Source organism: Podarcis melisellensis, assembly GCF_964234715.1.
Source record: "Podarcis melisellensis genome assembly, chromosome: 1".
In the NCBI taxonomy this organism is placed as follows: Eukaryota; Metazoa; Chordata; class Lepidosauria; order Squamata; family Lacertidae; genus Podarcis; species Podarcis melisellensis.
This window is the reverse complement of record NC_138528.1, coordinates 55,280,627-55,293,822: the sequence shown is the minus strand read 5'-3', so window position 1 is coordinate 55,293,822 and position 13,196 is coordinate 55,280,627. Positions and strand designations below refer to the sequence as shown.

General features: G+C 41.9%; 1 protein-coding gene and 1 long non-coding RNA gene across 2 annotated transcripts in view; one reads left to right on the top strand and one right to left on the bottom strand.

Moving 5' to 3' along the window:
* Positions 1–13,196, top strand: part of LOC309359013 — an 812,289-nt gene that overhangs the window by 141,442 nt on the left and 657,651 nt on the right. The window lies entirely within an intron of this gene.
* On the bottom strand, positions 3,648–10,488 carry RAG2 (recombination activating 2; the record flags this gene model as incomplete). The annotated part of the gene is made up of 2 exons (XM_081919117.1): positions 10,404–10,488; positions 3,648–5,245 (listed from the first exon to the last, which is right to left on the bottom strand). Exon 2 carries the CDS (start codon positions 5,229–5,231, stop codon positions 3,648–3,650), a length of 1,584 nt encoding a protein of 527 aa, XP_081775243.1. The 5' UTR covers positions 5,232–5,245; positions 10,404–10,488.

Genomic DNA, 13,196 nt, shown 5'->3' with positions numbered 1-13,196 from the left:
CCTGCTGATTACAATTGTTGGGTCTATTCTGATAATGACTTAGTTGGATATCACTCAGTGTTTTCAGTAGTGGGGAGGAAAATTGAATCTTAATTTGTTGATCCGAAATTGGCCTGGTTTGGCTTGGAGTGTTTTGGAGGCCACCAGCTTTGTGTCAGGTTTGAATCAGAACCTTTCTTAGGAAAATTGAAGCTTTGTCTTCAATATTCTAAGATTATTATTTTTTTAAAAAAGGTTGTGACTCCTTTTCCTTGCTTCTATGCTGTGTGCCTTTAAAATTGTAGTATTGTTGTGCATCAAAAAGAATAGTGCCATTTTGTTCTCTCAACAATCCTGTGAGGTACATGAAATGGAGAAATAACAAGTGAGCTTCATACCTGAGTGGGGAGATAAGCAAAGGCATCCCTGCTAAATTCTAACACTCTATCAGCTCTAGCAAACTAACTCTTTTGCCATTCCTGTAGAAAGCTGCATGCACTCTATTATTTAGTCATTCATTCATTAACTAAATATTTATCCAGCCCTTCCTCCAAAAAGAGCCCAGGGCCAAGTGCTAAAACCATTCAATTTTTAAAAAATTAAAAATGTATTTGAAATATCTGAAAACATTAAAAACACATAAAAAAGAAACTACTTGCAAGTTCCATGTAAACTCCTACATGGAAGTGAGTTCCCTGAGGGAGTTTTGGATCAGCTCAGGCAGCCTTGAGTAATCAGCAGTGCTTTTGATATCAAGCCATGCACATGTATCAGTGACTACAATCCTAAACACATTAAGCAGCAAGTAAGCCCCCACTGAGGGGGGACGCGGGTGGCGCTGTGGGTAAAACTTCAGTGCCTAGGACTTGCCGATCGCATGGTCAGCGGTTTGAATCCCCGCGGCGGGGTGAGCTCCCATCTTTCGGTCCCAGCTCCTGCCCACCAAGCAGTTCGAAAGCACCCTTAAGTGCAAGTAGATAAATAGGTACCGCTTTATAGCGGGAAGGTAAACGGCGTTTCCGTGTAATGCACTGGTGCAGGCTCGCCAGAGCAGCTTCGTCATACTGGCCACGTGACCCGGAAGTGTCTCCGGACAGCACTGGCCCCCGGCCTCTTAAGTGAGATGGGCGCGCAACCCTAGAGTTGGACATGACTGGCCCTTACTGGCAGGGGTACCTTTACCTTTACTTTTACCTTTTAAGCCCCCACTGAAGGGGCGCAGGTGGCACTGTGGGTTAAACCACAGAACCTAGGACTTGTCGATCAGAAGGTCGGCGGTTCGAATCCCCGTGATGGGGTGAGCTCCTGTTGCTCGGTCCCTGCTCCTGCCAACCTAGCAGTTTGAAAGCACGTCAAAGTGCAAGGAGATAAATAGGTACCACTCTGGCGGGAAGGTAAATGGTGTTTCCGTGTGCTGCTCTGGTTCGTCAGAAGTGGCTTGGTCATGCTGGCCACATGACCCAGAAGCTGTACGCCAGCTCCCTCAGCCAATAAAGCGAGATGAGCGCTGCAACCCCAGAGTCGGTCACGACTGGACCTAATGGTCAGGGGTCCCTTTACCTTTACCTAAGCTCCCACTGAATGCGATGGGATTTCAGAGTAAACATGTATAGGATCTAAAGCATTCATTTTTGGATGCTTAATAGCATGTTCAGTCCTATCCATGTTCGTGTCGGTTATCAAACCTGTTAAATCCTAAGCATGATGGTACTGGTTCTCAAGCACATTATTCTTTTTTTTAATTTAATGCATTTATTGTTCTTGCAAAAACCATAGGATATTCTTGCCAATTTTTTTTATACAAATTCAATAAAAATGAAGTGCCAACTTCCAAAATACATGTCACCACAAGACATTGAATAATCTCCACATTTCTAATTTACAAAGATTGTAAGTAATCACAGCATTTCCTCATACAAAATTAAAGCAATTTTGCATTTTTGGAAATAAAGCATTCTATGCACAAATTTGTATGTATGGTTCCACTTAATTACAAATAAATCTAATGTGTGGCATCTTTCACTCAAACATATTATTCTGTGCTGAAAAAAAATAAAAGGAAGATTTCTGCACCATTATGTCTTGTTTAATGCCATGTAAATTCACTGCTGATTGAATCAGGTTTACTGATTGTTTTATATGAAAGCTGACTAGATAACTTTTTTGAATTTTCTGGTTAAGCTTTAAAACTCTTCTGCATAGTAATATATATGCATACAGAACAAGACCTTATGCAAATCACCTCTAGCTCTGGGCAGTGCTTTTTTGGGTAAGAAAGCAAGGTGCTGGTATTCATATATCGATAAAATGCCATGGGTGCCAGCACAAAATGGCTGCCAAGAATCCAGCTGAAAACCAGAAGAGCCACCACCAGTCAATGAGATAATCCTATGCTAGATGGCAGATGGGCCAATGGTCTGACTCAGTGGAGATATTCTTATTTTATGCTGTACCTGGAGCCAGGTCATCTGTACCTTTGCTCAGCTACCTTTGAGAAAAAGTCAAGGTATGGTGATTCTAAATGTCACCACAGGCTTTTGTCCCCTGAATAAACTGGAGTTCTTCTCATGAGTTCGTCTGTCCTCTCATTTTCTCCATGTGGTTTGGTTTTGAGTGTGTGTAGTTTTCACCCCCGGGAGAGTGCAGCCATTACTATTTAAAGTGGTATCATAGTGCTTCAACTGTATAGTGTGAATGTGGCTAGAATCTCAGAAGAGATAGCATTATTGGTCATACCACACATTATATTAATACAATCATTGCTTTGCTGAATTTAAGCAAAACCATTTTGATCCGGTAAAATGCATTTCTAATGATGCTATAAAATGGAGCAGCATTTGTCTTTCCTTTTTATTTTATTTTAAAATCTTAGAACTTAAAAAATACAGAAGCTATAATTACAACAATGGTATAGAGCTGATGTCAGGGGCTGAGCAGAGGAGGTCACAGCTCAGAGGCAGATGAGGGGAAAAGGTGGGAAATAATGGGAGAGGATGAGCAGGAAGAGCCAGAGCAGCAGCTGGCTGACAGGTTGTCACTAGAAAGCATTCCAGACCCACCATCTCCTGGAACCCAGAGAGCCTTAAAAGTAGGAGAGCAAAGAGCTCAAAGACAAAGGGCATTTAGCGGCATCCGTAGAGGAGATGATGATGATGACAAATGAGGAAGTGGGAGAGAAATGGGGTGGAGATTTACTCGGGACGATGCCACTATCCAAGAGTTGGGTAGTGGGCTGGGTTCTATAGTCTGAAATAAAACAAGGACTGTAAGAAACTTTTCCTTGTATTGATACTTTCCTGGGCAACCAGCTGGGAGTACCCTGACGGCTAAAAACAATCACAACCTTCACCCTTGGTAAAAGCCAAGAAAAACACTTAGCCTACCATCTCTAAAACATTTTATCCACAGAATAAGAAGCCAAGAAGCCAAGCCAAGAAGAATATTCGTCTCAAATATGGAACTATACAGGGAATTGTGGAGTCTTTTACAAGTCTCAAGTACTGTGATCATCATATTAAACTGAAATAAATCCAAATAATTACAAACAAAACAAAAAAAATGAAACCAAAGCATCACTATGAAATCTTAAAACTATTTTGATTTGTTACTGGTCACTGAACTGGGATCTCAGAGTTTTTCATACCAAAATGCCATTCATTACTGTTAGACTATTGAAATAGCTTCCGGATAAAGGACTTTTTTGCAGGAGTGAATATTGTCATGGGTTTTTTCCTGTGCAATGCTTTCATGGGTGGCTTTTCTACTGGAGGAGTCTCCTTGGGAGTCTGCAGTCCCCTGGCCAAACTGGTATGCTCAGGGCAGAAATACTTGGTGTTTACCTGTGAAAGGTGAATAAGCATGTCTTCAGATAAGTCCATGCACTGAGCGTGGACCCAGTGACCATCTCCATTTGAACAGAAGATCATTGCTGGCTTGTTGAGCTCTGTTGAGTACAAGGGCACCCAAGTGTTGATATCAATATCACAGCCTGAAGAGCAGGTGATCCAATAGCCTGTTTCTGACTCATCTTCTTCATCATCTTCATTATAGGTGTCAATGTCAAAGCTGAAAGTGAACTCCTCTGAATCTTCAAAAGGCGTAGACTCTCCTGCATCTTCTGTAGAACTCTGACTGCACACTTGTGCCATCTGTTCTGGGTCCTGATCACTTTCTTCTTTGCATCTCAACAAGTAAAAGTAGTTAGCATCTGAAATTAGCTGCCTGTTGTCTCCAGGTATACCAAACAGTATGGCTCCATTTCCCATATCACTCCCAAACCATATCTTGCAGTGTTTGATATCTGGGGTCCATTCTGGTGCCTCTCTTTCCACTATCTCTATCTTGTTATCTTCTAGCTTGATTGTATTACAAACCATCCTCTTCTGGTTATCAGAGTGGTAGCCCCCAACAATGACAAATTCCTGGTCTCCAGTCTGGGTCATGATGGCACTTGATACTGAGATCCCACCAGACAAAACACTACAGTTCACAGCTGGGCTTCCTAAGGGAAGGTCAACTTTTATTCTATAGAGATTTGGGGGTCTCGTATTACTTTCAATGGAATGGCCTCCTATGATATAGATGGTGTCATTTCTAGCAAGGGAGAGATGAAAGGAGAATCCCCCCATAAGCTCTTTGAAAGCATGTGAGGTGCAACATCCAAATTCAGGATCAACCAGAAATATGTATGGCATACAGTCAACCACACTGTTCCAGTTTTCAGTTGTCCTCTCTCCGAGGGCCTTGTATGATCTCCCCCCAACTATAACAATTATACTTTTACCTTGACTATGAACCACATTAATGGTATGACCATATCTGGCTTCCGGGACCTCCCCAGCTAATTCTTTCTCAGTACACCTAAATGTGAATTTCTTGCTATTCTTGCTGATTAGGCTCATGATGTACAGCTTATCAGAAAGTTCATTGTTGGGTGTTTTCCCTCCATGGATGAAGTATGGACACTTCTCAGACTGGACCATACTGCCTTTGGGAGTGCAGATGGCAGGGTACCGCAGAGGGGGAAGGTAGCAAGAATCCTTAGAGAAGTATGCCGGCTTCAGTTTCAGCTCTTCCTTTTTGAAATCAAGAAGGAAAACTCCAGTCGGACAGGACCTCTTTGGCCAGCCTTTCTGTCCAAACAAGAAAACACGGCCATCAAAGTTCAGCAGTGAAAATCCTGGCTGGATCAGTGAAGAATTGTTAATGGTCGATATCATCTGAAGAGGCATCTTCTCAGGCAAACAAGTCATGGTATTGTCAATATCTGGAAAAAAGAGAATGAGAAGGTGAGCTGCAGGGTGATTAAATAAGTTACTGCTTGGCTGTGCGACCTTGAACATATCAGGTCACTGCTCTTCACCCTGTGTCACTGCCTGTCAATGGAAGTAATTCTCTGGGATAAATGCTGTGAGAACCACAACATGAAAAAGAACGGTAGAAAAGGCAATCAAAAGGCTAAATAAGATGTGACATTTGTTTTATATCTTCTCCTGGAGGGAGCAAGGCCATATAGCTCAGCACTCATCTAGAGTGGTAAACTTTCAGAGGTCTGGCTGCAAGTGCACGTAAGCCCGTAAGGATGTCATTTCAAGCCAGCCCTTGCTCAGTGTTAACAACAGAGCAACAAGGAGGAAGAGGTTGGAAACAGGGACCAGTTTCAGGATTAATTCATCAAGTGGTATCAGTCCTTCTGGAAAGCCTTTTGAGAAATGAAGAGTTTAGGTAGGCTACAAAGAATCAATATCAAGTCAAAGGCCTTGGCTAACTTAGGGCACAGTCCACCTGGAAATATTCTTGCACCAACTCTGTTGAAAGATGCTAAAAAGGAATTCTCATGCTAGCCACACCTCTTTTTCATTTCAACACAATGTTCCCCTGAGGTTTTGGCTCCAAAGGAAGATGGCATGTGATCTAGGCAGCAGCAAGAGCATCACATGCATATCACAGGCTAGAAACCCCAAGCCTTCCCTCTCTGTTATCTAGCTGTCCAACACTACTATCTTAAATAGAGCTAGGGGAGGAAATTAGACTTTAAATGCAGTCTGGGGGACCTCTGACCTGCAGGCCACATGCACCTCATGAGAGGTTCCTATTTGGGCTTCCAACTGGCTCCAATGAGATGCTGTTTTCAAGTCTAACAGTCTTGCAGGGGACATATTTGGGAGGAAAGTATAGCTGAGTGGGGACTAGTTGCTTCTCCTCCTGTGCATCAGCAGTTAGGCTTGACAAAGGCCTCCCATTGGCTTTGCTAAATGTTCAGACCAGCTGCATTACACAGAAACAAAAACAGCACATTGCTAGCATACTTCAACAGCATTTTTCAGTTTAGAGATGTATGACCATAATAGAGGTGCCATAGTTTACAGTGGTACCTCGGGTTAAATACTTAATTCATTCCGGAGGTCCATTCTTAACCTGAAACTGTTCTTAACCTGAAGCACCACCTTAGCTAATGGGGCCTCCTGCTGCTGCTGCGCCGCCGGAGCACAATTTCTGCTCTCATTCTGAAGCAAAGTTCTTAACCCGAGGTACTATTTCTGGGTTAGCGGAGTCTGTAACCTGAAGCGTATGTAACCCGAGGTACCACTGTATTATGAGAGGCATCATGATCCTTGACAGGATGCTATCATTTGTCTGTTATCATTTATATCTTGGGATGCTGACAAGAAGAAGTTGTGATGTGGCAAATGGCATAGATTTGCCAGGCTCTTTATTGTTTGCTTAAAGGCTTCCCAGGTTTGCACTGGCCAAAAACTTTAGTTTTTATTTCAAAAACTTGAGCCTAGGGCATCTATCTCCCATCTATCTGAAAGAAATTTTGTTTCTGCATTTGCTTTGTGTGTTATCAAATCTTGAAATTTATGTGAAAGGTTGCAAATATGCTGGGAAAATGTGCACGGAGGGGGTGCATTTCTTCTTGTCTCGCAGACCCTAAGAAGAGCAGAAATGTAGGTTACAATTGTATACACAATTACCTGGGAGTAAGCGGCATTAGAGGGCCAGTGAAATTTGTTTTCACGTAATGATTCACGACTGGGAGGTTAATGCTTTTACACTGGGGGATTGGAATTGGTTGACTTTGCAGAATAAAACAACATTGCCCTCTAGCAGGCACCACAAGTGTCACTCTTGGTGGATAGTCAATATAAACACTGTGGGATCTCAGACAGAAGTCCTTCACAGTCTTTTTTCTTGAGATCTCCTCATAGGGAAAGTAAGTAACTTAACGTGGAACATGATATGTGCATAACAAGCCATCATACTAGAAGTACAGAGGACACATCCACACTGCTCATTTAAAGCACATGACTTTCCACAAAGAATCCTGCAAACTGTAATTTGTTAATGGTGCTAAGAATTATAGTTCCCAAGATTCTTTGGGGGAAGCTGTGTGCTTTAAAAGTGCCTTCTTTGGCTCCCAGTACGTTTCTAAGCACAATTCAAAGTGTTGGTGCTGACCTTTAAAGCCCTAAACGGCCTTGGCCCAGTATGCCTGAAGGAACGTCTCCACCCCCATCGTTCAGCCTGAGGTCCTCCTCTGAGGGTCTTCTAGTTCCCTCACTGTGAGAAGTGAGGTTACAGGGAACCCGCCCTGTAAATGCCCTCCCATCAGATGTCAAGGAAATAAACAACAATCTGACTTTTATAAGACATTTGAAGGCAACCCTGTTTAGGGAAGTTTTTAATGTTTGATGTTTTATCATGTTTTTAGTATTCTGTTGGGAGCCACCCAGAATAACTGGGGTATAATAAATAAACAAGCAAGCAAACAAGCAAGCAAGCAATAAAATTGTTGTTGTTGCTGTTACTGGAGTACATTTTTAGAGTCCGTTCACATGTTAAAAGTCCCATGAGGAAGTCACTTTAAATTGCACTACAAGGAAGCAATCAACAATTCCTGGAGTTGTTTCACAATCAACTCTGGGAATTGTAGCTCTGTGAGGGGAAGGGGTGTGTGTCTCTTAATAACTCTCAGCACCCTTAATGAACTATAGTGCCCAGGATTCTTTGGGTATAGATATGACTATTAAAGTAGTATAACATTGGCTTAAATGTAAGGTGAGGATGTGACCTGAGCGGTAAGCTGCTGATGTGCAGCTGTTCACTATAAACATCCAGAAACAAATAATTACATTGGTGTGGTGCTATGTGTTCGCAACAATGCAGTTAATTTTATTTATTTATCATGTATTCAGCACCGTCTATCAAGGGAGAGCTCCATATTTCTTTGCACCTGTGTGTGTACCGGTACATATGTGTGTGTATGTTCATGCTAAGTATTGACAAGAACAAGAAAACATCTGGAGGGATGCAATAAGCCAAACATGGTGGCTTCCAGATGTTTTGCACTACAACTCTCATCAGCTGCAGGCAGCATGGCCAATGGTCAGAGGAAAAGGGAGCTGTAGCAGCAAACATCTAAAGAGCACCAGGTTGAGGGAGGCTGCATTACACATATCATGCTTGATAATTTTTATATTAAAAAAGAATCTCATAAATGATAATAGATTAAGGCTTCAATGCTATACCGAGTTACTTGGGAGTAAGCTCCTCAGCAGTCATATAAGAATGCACTCTTTATCTTTAGGAACACATCTTATTATTTATTTATTTAAAATAGTGACTATCCACTCTTTATCCAGACAGACACCAGGGTGGGGCACGTAACATAACATAACAACATAACATAACATAACATAACATAACATAACAACAACATAACATAACATAACATAACATAACATAACATAACAACATAACATAACATAACATAACATAACATAACATAGCACAGCACAACAACACAACACAACACAACACAACACAAAGATTGATGCAATGACCAGCAATACAGCATATCAGATACAAATAAAAGGATGTTTAAAGAGACCAACAGAACAGGGAATGTATTGTTTTAGTTAAAAACAGCAAATGTAATGCCCTCCAGATGTCATTGGACTAACTCTTTTTGACTTAGCTAGCATGGCCAATGGTTATAGATGATAGCATCCCCATTGACTACTGCTGAATCAAAACATCCTATTTGTAATGTTTTTCTCTGTATACATGGCAAATTGGAGACAGATACAGGGTGGGGAACCTGTGGCTCACATTAACATTAATGTGTTCAGTTCCCATCACTTCTGACCATTGGCCATGCTCGCTGGGGTAACTCCCTTGAAGTCCAACAATATATGGAAGGCCACAGGAAACCTGTTAATCACCCCTCAACATCAATTCCCAGTTTTAGTTCTTATGATAAGCCTCCTCCACAAATGTGTGTATATACTTGTGTCCCATGTATACCGGGTATTTGATAAGACTCAATAGATAAAGAGGAGAAACACATCACTTCTGAGTCTCTATTGGTCTGCCAGTGTCGTCATTTGACACTCAAGATTCTTTGCTATGAACCAGCAAAGACGGGATACTTGCAGACCTAATAAGTTGAGCGAGAGCCTGCAATGTGCATGTGAAAAAATAAAAAACCGCACGAGTAATGAAAAATGTGAAACCTTTACGGAGTGAGGTGGGTGCTGTACAAAATTACTCCTTGCTTATCAAGAACAGGGAAGTAGGACAGAGAAGTGATTTACAATGAGCAGCCCTCCCACTCTCCTGCAAACAAACAATCACCTGCAAACAATGACCTTTCAAAGTACTTAATTTGAAGCATGTACTAAAAGTTGTGTGTTTTTTCCTTCAGCTTTAGGATCCTAGTTCTGTGGATATCTGCTCAGAAGCAAGTCCAGCTGAGTTCATTGGGAGTTACTCCCAGGTACATCTGTTTAAGACAATAGTCTGATTTATCTTAACTTTTAAAAAGTTTGGAAGCTCCTGATGGAACTAAAACACACCCAAAGGCTATAAAAATAAGGAGAAACAACTAGTATATTGGTGGCCAGTGCTAGTGATACTGAAGTCACTGGACTTTATCCAATGATTTTCATAGGTCTACTATGAATATGACTAACATAACAGAAGGGTCTCTTAACTCTGTTTTAGCAGATTATTTGTGTCCTGCAGTGGTTCTACAGAGCTGGATGTATGTAGATGCCAATTGCCACAGAATTTTCCTGCACTGAACCACTACATAGCTGGCATGCTTATGTGTGTCATCTTCTGCTATGTGCAACCATGAATAAACAACATAGTCCTACTAATAATACATATAGTCAGAGTTACCTTTAAAAAGCCCCCCCCCCATTTATTCAGTATTTGTTTTGTAAATCTTGAAAGATCCACTGTAGGCAATTCAGTATCCAAACACTTTACAACCTGGTTTCTGTGCTACTCTAGTCTGCCTTGCCTATCCTAGTGCAGAAATGTGAAGATATGATTTCTCAAGAAAGAAAAATTAAAGAAAGACAAATAAGCAAACCCCTTCACATTGGGGTATATATGATAGCATTGGGACCTACCTGGGCAATGGAGACTTTTGCTTCCTACTGATACGTTTGTATCAATATAGGGATTCAAATGTCAACACTTTTGGATGCTTCTTTGACTGCTTTGTGTCACAGAAAAGAAGCAGGCAGGGGAAACTGTTGGCTTAGCTTACAGATGTGCTTCTGTGTTCATTGATGTGACTAACTGACTGTGACCATTTCCCCCACTTCAGATGATACAAAAGGAAACCCAACACTAGCTTGCAGTTTTAACCCTTTCAGGCTCTACCAGCCCTGAATAATAACAGGAACTTTTTTTTTTTGTTTTAGGCTACAGTGTGTGTGCGTATATAGAAATGTAGCTTTCCTTTAATGTCACTGTGGAGGCCCAATGATTTGAAAAATTGTACTGTCTTAGAGAAGGATTCCTATAATTCCTATTTTATGCTATATAAGTATATATGTAATTTGCATGCTGCCTTGCCTCAATCTCATATAACAGGTGGCAGGTGAGGGAAATAAGAAGGGATAGAAATTCTGACATCTCCGTTAATTATTTTCTAAGGTAGTTAAGAAATGTTTGACCAGCCACCAAATTCTACCCATATCACGAAAGGCGAAATATAATATTTTGCCTACTGTCTTTCCACAGTACTGTTTTATATATCCTCCGGACACGAGGGACTAGCTACATTATACTGCTAAAACAGAACTGATGCAGCTATGCTAAATATGGTTGTGTCCCATTTGACTACAGGCCATTGACAAGGACTGCCATCTTTTATAAAGAAGATTGCAGCTCAACACCATGAATCATCTTATCCAAGGGCTGTTTCACATATTGCACACAGGAAATTTGGTACCTTCATTAGAAAGTTGAAGCCGACCACAATACAGTAGTGATGTTTATACATACAACAGACACATTAGCAAACATGTGTCTGCTGTATCCACACTTTTCCACCCTTGATGTACACTTAAAACACCTTAACTTTCACACCTAAAAAATAAAAAAGTAATGTGTGAATTGTCCCTGAACTAGCTGTCCATTGCTGATAAGGAGGAACTGCCTGTACTCAAAAGACAGGATCCTCCTGTTTTGAAGCAAATGGTGCTCTTCAGTGCTAAGAGAGCAGCACAGCAACAAATATCCCTACATCAAATGCAAGAAGATTGCAATGCAGCATCCTATTTTGCTGTTTGTCAAAGATGCCACACTGACAGGGGGAGAGTTCACCTAGGTGTAAGCCTAATCATCTTCTTTCTCTTGGTAATTTGTCAAGCTGAAAAGCAACTTAAGAAGCCATTTGGAATTCAAAACGGCGGAATTAAATTGGATAGCGTAGCTGCGCAATCAAGAGCGATCTGTGCGGCTGATTGCAAGGTGGGTTTTAGTACCACAAACATGTACTACTACCACAATGCCCACAAAACACCTGCGCTGCTGCACCTGGCCACCTGTGCCCACTCCCCCCCGCCTTTAATGGGCTTTTATTTTGAAATAACATTAGACATAAAGATACAATATCACTAATCAAGTGGGGAAAGGAAACTCCTTGATTACAGTCCAAAGAACATAATGGGGAAGCTGGTGGGGCAATGAGAGTGAAAAAGTCTAGGGCTGTATTCTCAGACATGTCTACTCAGAAGTCCCAATGAATAACTGACTGAGTAGAACTTAGGAGGAAACAGGAGAGCCAGTGTGGTGTAGTGGTTAAGAGCGATAGACTCATAATCTGGGGAACTGGGTTCGCATCCCCGCTCCTCCACATGCAGCTCCTGGGTGACCTTGGGCCAGTCACTCTTCTCTGAAGTCTCTCAGCCCCACTCACCCCACAGAGTGTTTGTTGTGGGGGAGGAAGGAAAAGTAGAATGTTAGCCGCTTTGAGACTCCTTCGGGTAGTGATAAAGCGGGACATCAAATCCAAACTACTACTACTACTACTACTATTCTTCTTCTTCTTCTTCTTCTTCTTCTTCTTCTTCTTCTTCTTCTTCTTCTTCTTCTTCTTCTTCTTCTTCTTCTCTCGCCCTCAGGATTGTGGGTGTCCACTGCCACACACAGACGTGTGATATCACACACACACATGCCTGCACGTAGTGCTTGTGACGTCACACAACCAGTAGTCAGCGAGGAAACCTTTTCCGAGATGAGGGATTCGGAGGCAGAGAGAATCTGCCTCCATGCCTGAGCCCTGCTTGGGAAAAGGATTCCTCGTTGGCTGGCTGTGGAGGACAGAGCTGAACTGCTTCTCTCCGTATGGGCCTTTTCCATTGACTTTGTGGGTGCCCACCCTCCACAATTATATTATTGTGGGTGCCCAAGCACCAACAGCCCCCTGGAGTTGGCTCCTATGGGAGGAAAACAACGCAATGCATAGGATTGCAGCTGAATGCCCCCCCCCCAATTTTTGGGTAATGAGTGAAATGTCCCTGCTTCTTGATGTGATGTTGATGAATTTCATCTATTTGAATGAAATGTCAAATGAACCTGACTTTCTCTGGATTGAACAACTGGTTGGAAACCCTGATTACTCTTTATTATGGAAAGGGACTGGGCTGGTTGGACCACCATGCTTACAAGCCTATGTGGAGCTACTTTGTGTAAACAGTGGCTATGGGAGGAATGTATGCATGGAACAACAATCCTCTGCCTCATGGGTGTGTAAACTGGTCCTTTGCTAAAAAAACACATAATAACAATGGCACGTGTGCTTTCGCTGCAGTGTGGTGCTGCTGCTTTAGCCTGTAAATCCAAGTGCTTATTTTGCTCTTTGCAGGTTGAGGGGAAAAACAACATGGGATATAAGAATCACAGTGTAATGT